General features: G+C 42.7%; 3 protein-coding genes across 3 annotated transcripts; all 3 read right to left on the reverse strand.

The window, feature by feature from the left end:
• Positions 1-526: 526 nt before the first annotated feature.
• Positions 527-2,962, reverse strand: LOC114792193 (olfactory receptor 10J4-like; the record flags this gene model as incomplete). Its single annotated transcript, XM_028983101.1, has 3 exons — positions 527-1,152; positions 1,369-1,399; positions 2,927-2,962. Coding segments are annotated over 3 exons (693 nt in total), but the record flags the coding sequence as incomplete, so codon positions are not given.
• A 1,888-nt stretch (positions 2,963-4,850) lies between these two features.
• LOC114792194 (olfactory receptor 6M1-like) lies at positions 4,851-7,302 on the reverse strand. Its single transcript, XM_028983102.1, has 3 exons — positions 6,299-7,302; positions 5,721-5,730; positions 4,851-5,078 (listed from the first exon to the last, which is right to left on the reverse strand). The coding sequence occupies exons 1-3, from the start codon at positions 7,243-7,245 to the stop codon at positions 4,851-4,853; spliced, it is 1,185 nt and encodes a 394-aa protein (XP_028838935.1). The 5' UTR covers positions 7,246-7,302.
• A 10,302-nt stretch (positions 7,303-17,604) lies between these two features.
• LOC114792901 (olfactory receptor 6N1-like) lies at positions 17,605-18,555 on the reverse strand. Its single transcript, XM_028984408.1, has one exon. The coding sequence runs from the start codon at positions 18,553-18,555 to the stop codon at positions 17,605-17,607; it is 951 nt and encodes a 316-aa protein (XP_028840241.1).
• Between the last annotated feature and the right edge of the window lie 2,384 nt (positions 18,556-20,939).

Consider the following 20,939-nt stretch of genomic DNA (forward strand, 5'->3'; position numbering starts at 1 on the left):
GTACATGCAGGCAGTACAATTTAACAGACCGCTTCACTTTTATTAGACAAGAAGCCTTTGGGGTGTTGGGTATAAAGACCAAAGATGTTGTTTGCTTTCAGCGGAATGGAACACAGAATTTTTGGAATGTGACTGTTACAACATATATTAAGATGCGGTGACTATGCAGATGTGAGGAAGGAAGTTGTGTATTATAAAATTGAACAACTGTGAAATACTGACACAAAAAGAATAACAGTTCATATTTTAATTCACATTTTACCTGACATATACAATTTATTCCTTTTAAACTTTATTCTGTAACAACTGAGGTGCACCAAAAATTAGTCTTTTCTTACAGTAAATGTATTCCTTTATCTATAAAGTGTCAATATTATGTGAAAAACTCACAATATTAACAGGCAAGCAAATGCATTTAGGATTTATTTAAAGGGAAAGATTTACATTTATTTTAATCACAAATGCAGATTAAATTGAAAATAATTCAGAGAAATAAATACCATGTTCTATAAGTCGCTTCTTTTGATTATTTTACTGAGGCTACACGGTTTCGGGTGAGCAGTTTAATTAAGCGTTCTCTCAACTGTTTTGTGGTCAGACAGTAGGTGAGAGGATTGATGAGAGGAGGCAGCATGGCAGCAACAGTCACCACAGCGTTCCGCTCGGTCAGCGTGAGCGTCACCCCGATCCTCGTCAGCAGAATGTTCACCAGTTTGGGACCATAGAAACTCGTACACACAATAATGTGTGAGATGCAGGTGCTGAACATTTTCTTCCTGCTCTGTCTGTTCGCCAGTTTCAGTACGGTGACAATAATAACCACATAAGTCAAGAAAATAAAAGTAAAATGTCCCACAAGTAGCCACAGAGATAAAATCACCGGGTAGAGGAAATACGGTTCAGGGTTCACACATGCAGCCCTCAACAAAGCAGGGTAGTCACAGAAGACATATTTAATCAAAGGCTGACAGTATGGTAGGCTTCTGATTGTAGTTACAGATGGAAGCAGAACACCCATTGCTATGACCCAGGACAGCACAATGAGTTGGATCGTGCGTGAGTTTGTGAGGATGCTGTGGTACCTTAATGGGCTCATGATGGCAATCATGCGATCCAAAGCCATTAAAGTCAACGCCAAGCATTCTGTGGCATCTGCAACATGGTGAATGTACATCCATGCCACACAAGAAGTGAGAGATATTGTTTTAATCTCAAAAAGAAGCACTGAAATCATTGTCGGGCTACAGCTGCTGCTAAATATAATATCAACAACTGATAAATTGCAAATTAGAATACACATCGGTGTACGCAAATGTCGGTCAGACACAATTATGCTCACATTTGTGGTGGTGCAAATTAAAATGAGACAATATGTAATAAGGATGACAGAGCCGATCAGCTTCTGATGAGAGAGGTGGTCAAAGCCAATGATGGTAAATTCAGATACACTACGGACTGTTTCATTTCCTGGGTTCATATCTAGCAGATCAACAGAAATAAGACCTACAATCTGTAAAGGTCATTACCTTCATCCAGTCAAGTAGAGTCTAAATCCTCATCATCACTTCACAAGCTTTTATACCTTCCAACTCGGTCCATTGAGTACACTGACACAACAAAAGGTTCCTGTTGCCACAGTGAACGTAGAACAATTTCTTCATATAACTAACCTTCCTGTTATAACTTTACACCAATAACTTTATTGTTATTTTAGGGACAGTACATATCACTATGGCAACATGCAACAGAATATGTAGTATACATGATATCAAGTAACACAGTCTTAAATGAAGTGAGCAGTGTTTTTCTGTTCAAAAACAAATTTCTTTATTAGAATTTCTTTAGGCACAGAACATGCTGTCTACTCTAATGACCTCTCTTTAATGTATTTATTTTTTTATTACTCTTATTTTTATGAAGTAGGAGGTGTTGAAATATTTGAACACAAATATACAGTCCACATGATTAATAAATCTCTGTGTCTGTACAGAAGTGTTCAGAATTCAAAGTTCCTTTGAAGTCCATTCACTTGGTACAAAACAAGAAGTATGGGATAACCACGCCTCAGCGTACCCCGCTGAAGACACCTTTCGTCATGCCTATAAGCAGTAGGGGTGTTGAAATTAATCGTATAATTGATGCATTGCGATGCTGAAGTGGACGATATTGCATCAATGCAGTGCTTGGTGCTTGGTAATTCTCTGGAGGCGGCATAAATATTCTCATTAAAAAGTAGTGCCAGTAGTGACTGTGGCGGCCTGATTGGAATACAGCGTGGCTCCGGGTAGGAGTTTCACACGGTGGCCTTGTTGAAAAAGTGAGTTAAACATGGTGCACATTATCAGTTAATTAGCATATTGTATGGTATCGAGATATATGGAATTCAAATTCAAATTTTATTTGTCACATACATAGTCATACACGGTATGATATGCAGTTAAATGCTTTTTGCGACTGCTACGGACCACAGTATTGCAAATGTTGCAAGTATACAACGAAACCCAATATGCAAATATTACAAACATAACCAAATATTACACTTTTACGTCTTTAACATAAAATATGTGTAACTGGTAGGGTGAAGGTGTGCAAATGAGTGAAAGACAATGTTTAAAAAAAGAGCAGTAAAGTAAAAAGCGCAAAGATTTTGTGCAAAGTGATTTTGTGCAAAGTGATTTTGTACAAAGTGATTTGTGCAAAGAGTTGTAAAAAGACCGTGGTGGGGTGAGAGATCAGAGTGTAAAAAATACTCTCTCTCCCTCCACACAAAAGCACTGTATTCAAGCCGCTCCAACTTGATGTTACCTGGCAGAAAGAGGCATGGCACAATAGAGGTTAAAAATGAACAGTTTCTAATTAATTAACACCGGTAAATAATTATTGCAGTTACATGTGAATATTGTATGTAAAAAGGTACCAAGGTTACAGAGAAAACAAAAATGAGAAGAAAGAGTAAAGGGAGAGAAAGAGGCAGAGCCATGAGAAAAAATGAGATGATAGAGCAGGCTCGAAAACCGGAAAATCCGGTTTTGATGGAAAGACAGCTGGAAAAGAAAAAGTAAAGTCCCTTCCCCACATGTGAGCAGACCTTTATACCCCTGGCCTACAGGAAGATGTCACTGGACTACAGGAAGTTGTCACAGACCAATCAGAACCTGTTGTTTCTGATGTCACGCCCCCCGGTGCCTCCCATCTGGGGAAGACAAAGAGAGTGGGCGGTCCTGACGGCCGACACTTCACACGTTTGGCTCTGGGGCCTCCCGTCTGTGCAAGACAAAGAGGGTAGGCGGTCCCGATGGCCAACACTTCACACGTTTGGCTTGGAAAAAGGCCGTCCGACAACAGAGATGTGAAACAGAGATGTTGAATCTTCATGCACAACAATTGGCACAGGAATGTCACATTTCTCCTTGTAGACGGTCGCTATGCAAAACAAAAGCATGGTCCTGCGATGCCCAATCTTACAAGAGACACCCAAGTGGACCCCCAAGAGAGCCATTCTATAGGAAGAAAAGCTCCTACGTCTAGGACCTCATTGTGAAGGGGTATATAGTCAAGTCGAAGTCTTCCTACATTGCTTCAGTAGTGTGTGTGTGAAGGATGGGACTATACATCTCTGTATAGACTATCGCCTCTTGAACCAGAAAGCAGTACCTGATAAACACCCCCTGCTGTGATGGTGGGTTACTCCTGGTTTACTATCCTTGACCAAGAAAAAGCCTACTACCAGGGCTTCATGGCCAAAGAGTCAAAGCATCTGACTGCTGACTGCTTCGCTATCTTAGCCTAGGTTAGCTATGTTTAAGACTTATAAAACAGGATTTTATAATGGCCAAATATATTCAAAACAATTGTCCAGCCTTACCTATGAAATGTAATCCCCCGGGATGTGGTTTAGAGCGTACAGTGGTTTCTACAGCCCCAAGCAGCACAAGAGTGAGGCATTTTTATGCACTTCTCTCCATAGACATGTATATGCTTCATGCCACAGCAGAGCCTATCGCAATATGGCGGCGACGTTGACGTACGATGCAGCGCGTCATGCGGCGTCTAACCATATGTCTCCGAATCGAAAGTCATGTGACCAAACACGTCACATCTGACTGAAGTGAGACTCGCAAACTTTGAGAGAATGGATCGGATATGTTGCCGATCCAATCCATGTACTAATAATTTAAATCGCAGTTTTTTGCATTCATGTAATCGCACATACTGACATCGCGATTATGATTGCGATTAATCGTGCAGCACTAGAAGACATGTTGAGTTCTTTAAGATGAAAGTAAAAGTGAAGTGATTGTCACGACGAAATGTGCCCTCTGCTTTTATCCCATCAACCTTAGTGAGCAGTGGGCAGCCATGACAGGTGTCCATTTGTTTTCCATTGCATGTAATTAGGACGACTTCCCTCTGCCAAGACATTCCCCAGCTGAGCGGCAGTGCAGCACCGTGGCCTCCGCCTGCGGTAGAGGATGTCCAGCAATCTCCACGCCACTCACCCCAGCCATGTGCCTAGCCCCATGTGGGACATACCCATGGTCCCATGACCCTTCAGTGGAGCACCAGGACCGCCTCCATGCAGAGTGCAGGGAGAGAAGCTGGTCGCACTGCCAGCGGGGACGTGCAGCAAGAGGGGCTGCATGATCCCAGAAGGCACCAGACAGGGGTGCCATAAACAGTCGCCAGAGGGTCCGGGACCACCTCCCTGCGCGGTGCAGGGAACGATGCAAGACGCGTTGAAGGGGACGTGCTGAGACAGGGCCCGCACGTACCCAGAAGGGTGGCCCTGTTTTCTGTGTGCAGGTTGGAGGGACCGGGGCCGCTATGTGGGACCACGTTGGGGAACCAACCTAAGGGTCTAGGGGCGCCATGCTGGACCATGTCCGGGAGACAACCTGACAGTCCAGGGCCGCCATGAAAGACCAGGTCAGGGAGCCAGCCTGAGGGTCCAGGGCGGCCATGCGGGACCACGGCTGGGAGCCAGCTAGAGGGTCTGGGTCCGCCAGTGGGAAGACACAGCAGGGCAGTAGCCCTGATACTGCTGGGGCTCTGAGGGCATAGTCCTTGGAGGGGGGGCTCTGTCAGGATTGACGGCACCTGTGCCCAATCAGGACAGGCATTTGATAAAACACTGTGTTTCCGGCAGCTCCAACATTTTTGTGGACGTGACCTTTTTGGACCTGGCAACCGTTTGAAGTTCTGGTAATCGCTACATGCCTATGGGCTACTTCTAGTTTTTCCCTTTATTCCCCTGTTTTCGGCCATTGAGCCATTTTTATTTGTATTTATTATTAAATACTTGTTTTTGGTATGTCTCTGTGCTTCCTTCCTCGCCGACGTGACAGCTATATTTTTCGGTTGTTCCCATGCAGGTTAGACCTTGCTGAATTGTTATTTTTGTTTATTTTGCCCATGTGCCTTTACAATGTTGTACTACTGTGCCACCTGCTGCATTTACTCTGATGAATAACATAATAAAGATGGTCATTGGTTAATTATGAGTTGTTATTTGTCTTCTTCATGATAACAAAATTGACAGATGCTGTCCACTTTACTACAAAATTTAGCTCATGTAATTCCGTTGGGTTAATTGCCATAATTTTCTAAATCATTTTATTTGTGTGGAAATACTGCACATGATTCAACTAAGTTCAGACAAAGATTTTTATACAGAGCAAATATACTGTTCTCAACAAAAAGTGTCAAATTGAACACTTTACAGCATTCAGTCTATAAAATTATAAGAATGTACAAGACAAGTGGCCTATATCAGCCTTGTTTTAATATGAACCCAATATCTGCCCCTGATTTGTCTTTCTCTGTCTTTTTTTCTGGCCTCCACTGCACAAGTGTGCCTGCTCTGTCAGTTTAGAATCATACGGTCATTGAAGATTAATTATAGACATAACAAAATGTATCTTTACTGAAAAAATTGCCTCAGACAGTAAGAAAATATCACTGCTTAGCAACAATAAAATAATAAAAAATACCTTTTGCCAAAAATCACCCTCAGCAATAAAAATATAAAAAAAAACTGCCACAAATCTAATACCTCAAACAACTAATTAGTACTCTTTTAAAATGTGTATATTTTACATATATCTGTGTAGCACACTTGGCAAAAATATTGAGAGTGGTAAACATTTATGAAGAGATGGAAATGGCCCCTAAAAGTACAGGTGAGCAGCACAACATAGAAAATACACTCAGTTAAAATATGTGCAACAATGAGATTTTCAACAGCAAACATATTAATCTGAAAAAAAAAAAACAACTAAAATAAATGCCACGTTTTTACTTTATATTTGCTACACGGTTTTGGGTGAGCAGTTTAATTAAGCGTTCTCTCAACTGTTTTGTGGTCAGACAGTAGGTGAGAGGATTGATGAGAGGAGACAGCATGGCAGAAATAATCACCACAGCGTTGCGCTCGGTCAGCGTGAGCGTCACCCCGATCCTCGTCAGCAGGATGGACACCAGTTTGGGACCGTAGAAACTCGTACACACAATAATGTGCGAGATGCACGTGCTGAACATTTTCTTCCTGCTCTGTCTGTTCGCCAGCCTCAGGACGGTGACGATAATAACCACATAAGTCAAGAAAATAAAACTAAAATGTCCCCCAAGTAGCCACAGAGATAAAATCACTGGGTAGAGGAAGTACGGTTCGGGGTTCACACATGCAGTCCTCAACAATGTAGCATAGTCACAGAAGACATATTTAATGAAAGGCTGACAGTATGGTAGGCTTCTGAGTGTAGTTACAAGTGGGATCACAACTGCTACTGCTATAAGCCAGGACAGCACAATGAGTTTGATTGTGCGGGAGTTTGTGAGGATGCTGTGGTACCTTAATGGGCTCATGATGGCAATCATGCGATCCAAAGCCATTAAAGTCAACACTAAGCATTCTGTGACATCCCCAAGACTGTACATTAACATTCTTGCAACACATGAAGTATAAGATATTGTTTTCATCTCGGAAAGAAGCACTGAAATCATTGTCGGGCTACAGCTGGTGCTAAATAAAAAATCCACAATTGCTAAATTGCAAATTAGAATACACATTGGAGTATGCAAATGCCTGTCAGACACAATTAAGCTCACATTTGTGGTGGTGCAAATTAAAACAAGACAATATGTGATGAGGATGAGAGAACCAAGCAGCTTCTGATGAGAGAGGTGGTCGAAGCCTATTATAGTAAATTCGGATAAGCTACTGACTGTTCCATTTGCTAGGTTCATGTCTACCAGATTAAAGTTAATCAGAATTAAGGCCTACAACCTGTAAAGGGCATCATCCTCATCCGGTCGGCAGAGCAGTCTAAATCCCCATCGTCAGTTCACAGGATTATATATCTTCCAACTCTGTCCCCTGAGTACACTGACACAACAAAAGGTTCCTGTTGCCACAGGGAAAGTAGAATAATTTCTTCACATCTTATAAACTAACCTTCACATCTTAGGGACAGTACATATCACTAATGCATCATGTAACACAATGTAGTATATATTTCTTGATATCTTACAAAGTCAAGCAGTGAGAAGGTATGTGTCTAACCTTTTTGTTGTAATATAAATTTTTACAAAAATTAAAACTGTAAACCAGTTACTGAATTGGAGCGCCCAGTCATTAGAAAGAAGGCACCAGAGAGAGAACAGAAACAAAGTGGACACTCTTCTCCTCCTTGTCACTGCTCCTCCATTGTCACTGCTCCCTGGACGAGACATCTACAAACAAAGTCACTTACCAATCTTGGCTGCATCAGAATCTTTGTGTCCTACACGAGGGGTGGTTGACAAACTAACATGGAAAAAGGCCCTAATCCACTGTCAAATGGGAGGTTTGGCCGTGTAAGCCGAACCCTAGGCGAAGTTCGCTCCTATCATTGGAATCAACAAAGCCTCACATTGTCATACCTCGAGAAGGGACAATAAGAAATCACAAGGAAGATGTTTGAGGAATCCAAGGTGTTTTCAATAGAAAGGCATAGGGTGTATTTTAAGCCTGCAGATTGTGATCAACTTAAAAGATAATATCCCTTTCTAGAAGACAAACACGTCATACCCAAGCCACTGTTCAGAGAGGTCAAAGAATACATCTTGTACACTGTAAAAAATGGAAAAAAACTGGCAGCTGGGGTAAACGGAATAATTCCGTAAAAATACAACAAAACAGTAATTGCTTTTACCGAAAAACATGTACATTTTACAGTATAAACCAGTAAATATAACAGAAGTCCGGTGTGTTATATGCTGGTTTAAACTGTAAAATGTACATGTTATTCAGTAAAAGCAATTACTGTTCTGTTGTATATTTTTGTTCTGGTAACTCCAGCTGTCGTTTTTTTTTTTTTTTTTTTCAGAAAAAACTACAGGACTTTTTTTTTTACATTGTACATCAAAACCTATTTGATTTCACTCAAACATGCACAGTATTTTACAACAAATCACCATTATTATTGTAAGATTAGGCATTGCAGGACCATGCTTTTGTTTTGCATAGCGACCGTCTACAAGGAGAAATGTGACATTCCTGTGCCAATTGTTGTGCATGAAGATTCAACACCTCTGTTTCAAATGCCTGTTGTCGGATGGCCTTTTGCCGAGCCAAACGTGTGAAGTGTTGGCCATCGGGACCGCCTACCCTTTTTGCCTTGCGCAGACGGGAGCAGGACCGCCTGCTCTCTTTGTCTTCCCCAGATGGGAGGCACCGGGGGGCGTGACATCAGAAACAACAGGATCTGATTGGTCTGTGACAACTTCCTGTAGGCCAGGGGTATAAAGGTCTGCTCACATGTGGGGAAGAGACTCTTTTTTCTTTACTTTTTCTTTCCCAGCTGTCTTTCCATCGAAACCGGATCTTCTGATTTTCGAGCCTGCTCTATCATCTCATTTCTCATGGCTTTGCCTCTTTCTCTCTCTCCCTTTACCTCTTCCTTCTCATTTTTGTTTTCTCTGTAACCTTGGTAGCTTTTTACATTCAATATTCACATGTAACTACAATAATTACTTACCGGTGTTAATAAATTTTTAACCTCTATTGTGCCATGCCTCTTTCTGCCAGGTAACATCAAATTGGAGTGGTTGAATACAGTGCTTATCACCACAAGGTTCTCTTTTACATTATAGAACTACTATACTGGAACAGAAATGAAGGCATGTCACAGATATGTCACAGACAAAGCCCAACTTTTGTTAACCACAAGGCTGCCACAGAACCGTCAAACATATTATCTCAAGAACTTTGGTTCACTCAGAATCAAACATGTTAACACAGCATCAGAATCAAACCTGTTTCGTGTGAGAGAGTATATGTCTGTGTATGTCTCTCTCTCTCTCTGTGTTTGAGAGAGAAAGAAAGTGAGTTTGTCTAAGCGTGTGTATATAAACACATATCGTGTGGGTGACATTGTCATAAACAATGAAGAATCAAACACACTGATTCTGATGGTTGCAGGAAGATATTATGTTGTTTCTTTTCTTCTCTTTTTAGTGGATAATGTTTAAAATGAAATAAAGCCTTTTCCAATTCAGTTCTATGTTCAATTTGGTTTAATTAGGTTTAATTTTGAACATAATCCACTATAAAGAGATGAAAAGAAACAACAAAACATAATAATCTTCCTGTATATGTCAGAATCAGTGTGTAGCACAGGGTGATGTACTGTTGGTGCAGTGTAAAAGGTGCTAAAGGTAACTCCAACCAAAATCTGAAAAACCAAAGTCCAGAACTCAAATCTGTCAAATGCATCAGCTAATGCTCTGCGGATTATCGCCGATAGACCCGCCAATCACATCCCGCAGCACACAGTCAGTCTGTGCGATTACATGAACGCAAAAAGCTGTGATTTAAATTATTAGTACATGGATTGAATCGGCAACACTCATTCTGTCAAAGTTCAGTCGAATGTGACGTGTTTGGTCACATGAATTTTGATTCGGTTCAATGGAGACCTCAGATTCGTGACTTCGTACACATGTCAACGTTGCCGCCATATTGCGTTGGGCTGTGCTGTGGAATGAAGCATATACATGTCTATCGAGAGAAGTGCACAAAAATGCCTCACTCTTGTGCTGCTTGGGGCTGTACAAACCGCTGTACACTCCAAACCAGATCCTGGGGAATAAGATTTCATAGGTAAGGCTGGACAATTGTTTTGAATATATTTGGCCATTATAAAATCCTGTTTTATTAGTCTTAACCTTAGCTAAACTAGGCTAAGCTAGCGAAGTTATGCATTCCTGTGTTCAAGTCAGCCTCCAAACAACGTTTTGGCTAAACGTAGGCATTAACTATTTACACTGTTCTTAGCTGTTTAGTTAACTTTTCTCAAACTTTGAAAGTTTCCTAAAGAAATTCACCTCCAAAGCTATGCATCCCTGTGTCAGCCTCCAAACAACATTTTGGTTAAATGTAAGAACTATAATACGGGATTTTATAATGGCCAAATATAATCAAAATAGTTGTTTAGCCTTACCAGGGTTTGTTGTTTGACAAACTGCTCATAAAACATTTCCTCAACATCCAATGACAATACACACTATATACAAACTATAAATATTGATGTTATTTTTTAATAATGTAATGATAAAAAAAATACCTCTATTAGAACTTTAGCGTGGATGTGAGGACTACTGGATAGTGGATATTGAAGACATAGAAGCTGCCAAACATCAGACACAGGTATGAATGATGTGATACTGGGCTGTACAATCATTCGGTCCACACTCGGAATCCATCTCTTTGCTGAGAAGCATGATTGTCCTACAAAAATAAATACAATTAACAACAAAAAGGTGAGAGGACATGGGATGTGGGTGTGTTTGCCTGTGTGAGAGAACACATGGTCAATTTACCACAGACAACAATGGTTTGTGTCAAGGGAACTTGGTCCATCTGCACCTCCTCCGCCAGACATGTGTCTTCCATGTATGTGAACATCATGTCTTCCTTCTCGCCGAAGTAAGACAACAGGAAAAACAACATCTCCAACACATCGCCTGAGGGCCCTGTGTGCTCTCTCCTCATCAGCTGAATGTTTGTAAAAGATTGGAATTTCCTCTTTGACTTGTTCACAGCAACTGTTCAAGTAATTTAAGAGTCCTCAACCGGAACTGACAGCCGAACAGGTAAGTCCGGAAATGACGAAGGGCCTGCACCAACTCGCGCCATGTGACGCAATAGTTCCATTCCAGTCTCCTGAGAGTCTTGCTTTACTACGCGACTACTCCCTCACCCTGCTCCGTCGCCTGTGACAGCACGGCACCCACGCCTTTGTTGCTGGCGTCGGTGTCCAGCATGAACGGGCGCTGGGGGTTGGGGTACACTAGTTCCCGGAACGCTTACTCACATTCCCTGGTCCAGTGAAACTCGTGCCCTGTCTTTGTCAGCCGGTGTAGCGATCCGCTATTGTCACAAAGTCTTTAATGAACCGCCAGTAGGACAACGCGAGACCCAAAAAACTGCGCAGCTTTGGCTGGGTCAGTCACTACCCCTTCTCTACTCACTACATGGCCCAAGAATTCAGTTTGTGTCCATTGGAGGGAGTATTTTGCGGGATTGAACCGCAGCCCGGAGTGCTGCACTGCTCCAAACACTTCAGGTTCTTCACCGCCTCCTCGAAGGTGGGAGTGTGCACTAATATGTCGTCCAAGTAGACAACACATTTAGTCTGAGGGATGTCCACAAGCACGCGCTCCATCAGCCGCTCGAACGTGGCCCAGCTGTTGCACAACCCGAACGGCATTACTGTGAGCTCCCACAGACCCTGGCCTATCCTGAAGGCCGTCTTCAATCAGGCCTCCGGGGTCAGCTCCACCTGCCAGTATCCGCTCCGCAGGTTGAGGGAGCTGAACCACCGCGATACGGTCACACAGTTCAGGGTGTCATCTATGCACGGGAGTGGGTAGGAGTCTTTGCGCATCACCACACTGAGGCACCGGAAATCCACGCAGAACCACCAGGAGTTGTCCTTCTTTTTTTATCCGATGGTTGGATAACCCCAGCTGCCACCATCTCGTGAATTTTCTGTTCCAGTGCCAGGTAGGGCATAAAGCTCGGCATCCTCGTCTAACCCGATCTGGACCTTGGAGGCGTGGCTGGCGATCCCACTTCTGACGCCAATGTGACGAGCCGTCGCCGCAAGGTCAGGAAAGGAGAAGTTGGCTCCATCATGAGGGTTTCGGAATAACGCTTTTTATTGAACGGAAGCCAGTAGGTGGCGCCAACAGCCAATACCTACTCCTCCGGCTTCGACTTAACAGGGAGACGGCTCTTCTTCTGCTCCAGCCATACACCTCTTCTTCCTGGTGTGCAGTTTTTCCCCTTGCACAGACGACATTAAATCCCCATAACACACACATGCCGAACCCAAACAGAACACATTTACCCATAACGTGGTTAACTGTTTACAGTCCCCGGGTGCGCCCATCCCGTTGGCGTGTATCTAACACGCAAGGTCCCAAATCATGGCCGGCCTCCGCCACAGTATGTTGCAGGTAAGGAGGCATAATATTTAGCGAACAATTGTGCCATAAGACAGAAGGTCATGGGTGAAGGGGAAAAGTTGCCTGTTTACCCCCAGTGAGTGTGTTTGGCATGGGTTAACATTGTTGTTGGTAGCCGCGCTAGCCTAGCAGCTAAACTACCTTCTGGCCATTACTAATGAGATACTGTGGCTGCACATTTGATTGGTCTGTGCTTACATACCATGAATATACTGGTGATAACTGGTGAGACTACTGAAGGAATGAAGGTTTATTTTGTGTAACTATATTTTGTGCCAAAGTATTGTTATTGTTGTTGCAAATTAGTTATTGTTTTGAGATTTACACAGTCGCACACTGAATGTAGCACTGAGATGCAATGCAAGACCGAGACGTGCTAACAACAATGTACTGCTATGTCTGTATGTTGCAGAAGTTGCAGAAAAACACAAAAGAACAATAATAAAGCGCACCTGTCATTTTTCAAGTGTGCTACAATATACCTGCATGCATGAAAGGGCTGTCACGGTAAGTGTTGAGGGCATGATGGGAGGGAACCCGGCCCAGGAGAAAGTTGTAGCTGTGGGGGCCACACTTTTTGCCCCTTCCCAGAATGTTGTACCATGACCTTCTGAAGCCTTTCCCAAAATAGGAAGGGATGAACTTGTTCAAGCCCAGAGAACAGATGCCAAAATCACTAAGAAAAGTCTGCCCACCTTGAGCTCATTAGCACTGATTATTAGCATGTTTTAGCGATGGTTGACCACTTCACAAATTGGACCAGGCCTACTCGAAGAAAAACAAGTCCGGGAGCACAGCTGCAGAAACAACTTAAGCTCTGGCTTTCCCAATACACTTTCATCACAAGTCTTACCAAAACAATACAGTGAAGGGAGTGGTTCTCAAGCCAGGTTAAGAATCTAGGAGAATGTGGTGGACCTTGCACTAATGATAGGGGAAGAAAACTAACATTGCACAGGAACCTGCTTCTGCTGGTAAATGCTAGGAACCAAGTCTGGAGAGCAGATGCATCACCTGAGGCCAGATTCAAATTAGTACCAAAGTCACAAAAAAGGTTCTAAAGGCTAAGACAGGGTAAGCATCCCCACTTCAATAACTCCAATAACTGAACCTCAATAACCAAAACCAACCTACTCCTCCAGAATCTCTTAGACTCATTGGTACAATGTGTTCTTGTAGCAGTGGCACGATCGCAGAAGCACCAATGTCACTGCGTCCTTTGCAGACGGACCAATGGCTGCTGCACATCAGGAGCTGTGCCTCCCCTTGTCATGATCCAGTCTGGCAGGGGTTACTCCGGGTCTGGAGTTCGGCCCGGAGTTTCATGTTAGTCTTGTGCAATGTTCCCTGATCGTGTTCACCTGTGTATAATTATATAATTGTATGAAGCTATCCTGTTTGTGTCTGTTTGCCGTCGGGTAATTTTTGGTGATTTTTTCCCTTGTCTTGTCTATTATGCATTAAACCCCTGTCCAGTGACGTTGTGCGAATGGATTCTCTTTCCTCGCCATGTCCAGTCATCATGACAAAATGACCCGACCAAATTTGGACGCAGCTGACGGCGGCCCACGGAGACCCAACGAGCCGTGGTTCGTCGGGAGGACTCCTGCCCCAGAGATTCATGTCTGGTGGAGTTCCAAGGTTCCAGGTATGGACGTCACCCGATGCCGCCGTCTCGTCCGGATACCAGCGACGCAGCTCCGGTAATCGCCAGTTTCCTTCCCAAGATCCATGCCATGTTTTTATCATTACCCCAAGCGTGATAGACTCTTAACGGCCTACAAAAGCGACAGTTCACAGGCAAGACACGAAGGGCCCCGCTGCAGAATGCAGGCCTGCAGTTGCTTTTTCTTAATGTACTGAGGTTTCCTTTGTGCTTAATTTCTGTGGATGATAGCGTTCTGAATCCCACTACTCACTGAATACCAATTAACGCAGGGCAAGGGGGTAACATTTTTTCAGAAAGAACACAAAAGGACAGATTAAGGCACTATGGTGAGTGTTCCTGACCATTTTAAGCTCTCACCAAGTTAATAATGGCCAACCACTCTCCAGCCGAGCCTCTGGGGCAAAGGATATCGCATCCCACTAATGTTCATAAGACATGCAGACGATGGACGATGAACAGTTCCTGAGAGACGAGCTGTAAAAGGACAATGAGTACGCCATTCTTCCGAATTCGCAGGGAGTCCCCAGGGGACTTTGGTCTGGTCAAGGTTTGTAAAAGATCAATATCAACAGACTTTTTCCACAGAAGGAGACTTCCTTGTCATCTGCCCACAGACTGCATGTGTTTTTTCTAGTGGTGGGCCGTTATCGGCGTTACCGTGCTGCGTTAATGTGAGACTCTTATCGGGCATTAAAAAAATAGTTAAGTGGTTACACTAGATTTATAAGTATATTTCTTCTTTCTTGTGCCTTTTATTTTCTTATTTTCTAAAGACTTTTATTTTGTTTTTGAGACCCGGTTCAGGTCTGCTGGACACATGGCGTGAGCTATGAGAGGTGCGTGGGGTTTGTGTGCAAAGTTATTTCTTTCATTTTAATTTATGTACATATTAGGAATATTTTGCATGTGTGTTATTTTGTGAATATTTTTTTTATGTTCTTTTAATACTGTATATTGTAGAGAGAGGTGCAGAAAGACGCGATGTGTGATGCGATGTTCTGACGCAATGTTCTGCACGACCTTGCTTTTTGTACAGAATACACTTTGCACAGAAAATCTCTTGGGTGTCAGCTCATCATTTGTGGTTCAAGAAGCGAAATCAAAAAGTTACACAACGCAGAAGAAGAACCGCTACACTATGATGACTTTCACCTTGATATTTTAGCGCGGATGTATACCTTGCCGAATTGCACTGTAGGGGGCGAGAACGAGTCTTCGAACTGTGAAATTACTACATCAAACGTGACGTGGTAACATGGATGCAGCTATTTAACTGAATAAACAGTTGGTAAACACAAGTACATCTTATTGAACATAATTTATTTTCATCACCAATTATCATAGTAGAACAGCTTTCTCAAGCAGTTTGTGATGCATTTTGGAAACCGGAGATGAGCCCCTGGTCTAATGCGCCACCTGTCTTGAGAAACCCGTTCTCAAAGACTTACTTTTAGTCATTATTTGGGTAGCACACATATTCTGAATGCCTTCGGCAGAATTCAAATGAGCCATTTTAATCTAGATTAACCTAGATTAATTTGCTTACTCTAGATTAATCTAGATTAATTCCAAGATTACAGTGAGATTAATCTAGATTAAGAAAATTAATCTATGCCCACCTCTAGTTTTTTCTAAACGCATACCCCGTTTACACTGTTTTGGACATTGGCGGCATGGAGGAACTGGGGCTTTCCAACCCCCACACAGTTAAGGTGTCGGTGGCTCATCACCTCCAAACGACCAAGAGAGCTTCAATTTCATCAATAGTGTCACTCCCAGGTAAATTGGAGTGATTAACTGCCTTCATGTGCGTCTGTTCCCACGTTTTAGTCCCATCATAGGATTTAACGCTTTTCATCCTCTTCCGTTTACTTCAATAGAAGATTGGAGTCTGCATTGCTTGTGTCCGGTACGTGCTTTGCGAATTCACAAAGATATAATGAGAGGTTTCAGGAAGAGTGACCAGCTGTTTGTGTCCTAGGTTCCCCCATACAGAAGTAAGCCCATCTCATCTCAGCACTTGTCACACTTGATGGTGGAGGCAATCAGCCTTGCCTACGGCGGTGAGGGGGTTATGGATATCACTCCATTTGGATACCTCTTGGGTGTTTCTGTATATGATATTTGTGCTGCTGCAAGCTGGGCTACACCGCACACATTTATTAGGTTTTACAGACTTGATATCACTCACGCATGCTGTACTTGTTTCGGTGTTGATGGCTAGAATTTCCAGACAGTGGCACTTCGAAAAGCATGCAAAATGTTGGTTTACAATGTTGAGCTACTGTGCCTACTGCTACATTTACTCCGTTGTGATGAATAATGTAATAAAGATAGTCAATCAGGGCCCACTCCTGCTCCTCACTTGTTTTTAGTTTAACCAATAAATATGTCTTAAGCTAACACAAGACATAAATACATGTTGCATTACTTTCTAAACTCGAACCTCTATATACCTCTTTGCTGAATTTAAAATAAAAACAACAAGAAAATAACCTGTATATAAATATTAATACACACTTGTTTGTTTCACTTAGACTGACCCTTTTTCTCTAAGTGTGTTTAATTATGAGTTGTTATTTGTCTTCTTCATGATGGTGAGTGAACATTAACAGATGCTATCCACTTTACTACAAAATTTAGTTCATGTAATTCTGTTGGGTTAATTGCCATAATTTTCAAAATCATTTTATTTTTTGTTGAAATACTGCACATAATTCAACTAAGTTCAGACAAAGATTTTTATACAGAGCAAATATACTGATGTCCTCAACAAAAAGTGTCAAATTGAACACTTTACAGGATTCAGTCTATAAAATCATAAGAAGACAAGTGGCCTATATCAGCCTTGTTTTAATTTGAACCCAATATCTGCCCCTGGTTTACCTACTGTCTTTCTCTGTCTTTTTTTTTTCTGGCCTCCACTGCACAAGTGTGCCTGCTCTGTTGGTTTAGAATCATACAGTTGAAGATTAATTGTTAATTAGACATAACAAAATGTATCTTTACTGAAAAAATTGCCTCAGACAGTAAGAAAATATCGCTGCTTAGCAACAATAAAATAAGAAAAATCCCTTTTGCTGAAAATCACACTCAGCAATAAAAAGATGAAAAAAACCTGCCACAAAACTATTGCACAAGCATAACTAGTTACAATTATATTTTTTCATTATATTACGTCATGTTTTATAATTTAGGCTGTTAAGAGTCCTCTTTTAAAATCTGCATATTTTACATATATCTGTGTAGCACACTTGGCAAAAATATTGAGAGCGGTGAACATTGATGAAGAGATGGAAATGGCCTCTAAAAGTGCAGGTGAGCAGCACAACATAGAAAATACACTCAGTTAAAATATGTGCAAAAGTGAGCTTTTCAACAGCAAACATATTAATCTGGAAAAAAAATAAATAAATGGCAAGTTTTTACTTTATATTTGCTACACGGTTTCGGATGAGCAGTTTAATTAAGCGTTCTCTCAACTGTTTTGTGGTCAGACAGTAGGTGAGAGGATTGATGAGAGGAGGCAGCATGGCAGAAATAATCACCACAGCGTTGCGCTCGGTCAGCGTGAGCGTCACCCCGATCCTCGTCAGCAGGATGGACACCAGTTTGGGACCGTAGAAACTCGTACACACAATAATGTGCGAGATGCACGTGCTGAACATTTTCTTCCTGCTCTGTCTGTTCGCCAGCTTCAGGACGGTGACGATAATAACCACATAAGTCAAGAAAATAAAACTAAAATGTCCCCCAAGTAGCCACAGAGATAAAATTACCGGGTAGAGGAAGTACGGTTCGGGGTTCACACATGCAGTCCTCAACAATGTAGCATAGTCACAGAAGACATATTTAATGAAAGGCTGACAGTATGGTAGGCTTCTGAGTGTAGTTACAAGTGGGATCACAACTGCTACTGCTATAAGCCAGGACAGCACAATGAGTTTGATTGTGCGGGAGTTTGTGAGGATGCTGTGGTACCTTAATGGGCTCATGATGGCAATCATGCGATCCAAAGCCATTAAAGTCAACACTAAGCATTCTGTGGCATCTGCAACATGGTAAATTATCATTCTTGCAACACACGAAGTGAAAGATATTGTTTTCATCTCAGAAAGAAGCACTGAAATCATTGTTGGACTACATCCGGTGCTAAATAAAAAATCCACAATTGCTAAATTGCAAATTAGAATACACATTGGAGTATGCAAATGTCTGTCAGACACAATTAAGCTCACATTTGTGGTGGTGAAAATTAAAACAAGACAATATGTGATGAGGATGAGAGAACCAAGCAGCTTCTGATGAGAGAGGTGGTCGAAGCCAATTATGCTAAATTCAGATACGCTACTGACTGTTCCGTTTGCTGAGTTCATCACTGCTGGTTCAAAAGAAAAAAAGGCCTACAACTTCATCTCCACAAGTCCCTCACCTTCTAAATCCTCTTCATCCATTTACAAGCTTTTAAACCTTCCAGCTCTGTCCCCTGGGTCCACTGACAAACCAAAACGTTCCATTTTCCACCACAAATGTTCTAAGAAGTACTCACACTGTTGCCTGGTGCTGTAGGAATTTGTAGTATTTTTTGGATATTAAATAAAACACTCTTACATAAAAAGAAAAGGCATGTGATAAAGGCATGTGATAAAGTTTTTGATAAATTATTCGTTTAGGCACTTCAAACACCATGTACTCTCTGATTAACTGTATTACATTAGTTTGCGTCTTGTTCTTGTTGTGATATTTGTGGGTAATATAGTAATCTTTGTTGGTCTCTGGGCTCATACAGACACAGAGACTTGAAGCAAAGTGGGACAAGCAGTGAAGTTGGAGAAATATACAGTACCGCTATTAATAAACCGCTTTCATTTAATTAATTTAATTAATTAATTTTGTAGTGTTTATGGCATGCGTTGTCATAAACATGTCCAGAGGCACAGGTCTACAACATTGTGAAAAGTGGTGATTTCAAATAACATTAAACACAATGGCACAATGGCCAGTAACACACAAGCCAAAAGCCTATATGGGGTCAATGAACAAGGGAGCATGGAAAATGGGAACTTAAATTAGAGTGCTGATCAACTCCAACCAAATAGTCTGAACTTGTTGGCCATAATGACCCTGATTCATTGAGGTGGTGCCACCTGGTGAGCCAGGGGCAGCATGGCATCAAAGAGACAGACAACAGGCCATTTATTTACAGCCCTACCTTTTTGCTCTATATGTTGTTTTCTTTTTGTGACACAATAAAATTGTCATGGCTGCTGTTCCGCCCCCACAGGGGACATGCAGCCACCCCCGAGGTTGACAAACCCAGAAGTGAACCTAACAGTGGACGGCGTTCTGCATAAAGACCCACCACTCCTGCAGTAAGGACGCGGCAGTAAGTCGTTCATGTTCTTGACTCTCCTTGACTGATTGCCTTATTTGACCTTGATTCCTGGTTTATCCTTGTCTGCTCTCATCTGCTCCCGATGACCTCTGACACGCTACGTCCCTGACCATTCTCCTTTCTCTGCTTATGACATCCCAAGCCCATCTGGTACTGACCGTTTCTGCCTGACCATTCTCTAGCCTGCTGCTCCTTTCTGCAACTACACCACAGGAAATCCTACTTCAGGATTAGTCTGCACTGGTTCCGTCTCCCTCCGTGGAGCAAGCCCACACAAACTCACTCCTGCCTGAGAGTGCTGGCATCCCCGCTCTACCTGTTCGGCTGTACTCACTCCAAGCATTGGCACTCTTTCAGCCCTGCTCATCCCACCAGACTCTCTCGGTCTCTCTTGGTAGGTCACAGGGTTGAGCCAGCTGAGGATCCAAAATGTACCAAGTGGACAGCTTGTGAGACAGTTCACGGTCCCCCACCCTGTAACGCCGCTGCGTCGGAGTGAACCTATCTCAAAAGAAGCAGCACGAGTGTAGTTACTGATCCCAACTGCATTGAGACAGGACAACACTAGCACCCACATTAGACGTGTCCACTTTCACGATAAACAGACGTGCAGGATGTTGAAGGACAGGTGCAGTAGTGAAGAAGTGACACAGGGACTTGACAGCATGGATGGCAGCAGGAGTCATGAGGAAGGGTTGTGCAAAAGGGTTTCTTGAGAGCTGTGAGTGGTGCTACGACTGCACTGTAGCCACGGATGAAGCGTCGATAGAAATTCGCAAACTCAAGGAACCGTTGCAGCTTTTTCAGCGTCATGGGTAGGGGCCACGACACCACTGCTTCGAGTTTCTTTGGCTCCATGGCCACACTCAAGTGGCAAGATGGTGAAACCCAGGAACATGGTGGAGCACTGGTGGAAAGCACAATTTAAGTCCTCTTTAGTCAGAAAGCACAATCCCAGCATGTCATGTAGGGTGTTTTTTGATGAACTCCTGGAAAACAGTGGGTGCGTTACAAAGCCCAAAGGGAATGAATAGTAACTCGATGTGTCTGGTGGCAGTGATGAGGGCTGTTTTCAACTCGTCACCGTTTCAGAAGCCAATAAGGTTATTGTCAGAGCAGAGGTCTAGCTTAGTGAAATAGGTATCACCCGAGAGGGCAGTGTTGGTGAGGGGCAGAGGTGTCCAGTTTTTAATGGTGATTTTATTGAGTCCTCAGATGTCAATACAGGGCCTTAACCCACCATCCTTCTTGGAAACAAAGAAGAACCCTGCTGTGGCTGGTGAAATGGATGGTCTGATGGTGCCATTCTGAAGGGCCTCTGCCACGAACTGCTCCAAGGCCATGTGCTCTTTCTTGGACAATGAA

Source organism: Denticeps clupeoides, chromosome 6 (assembly GCF_900700375.1).
Source record: "Denticeps clupeoides chromosome 6, fDenClu1.1, whole genome shotgun sequence".
Lineage (NCBI taxonomy): Eukaryota > Metazoa > Chordata > Actinopteri > Clupeiformes > Denticipitidae > Denticeps > Denticeps clupeoides.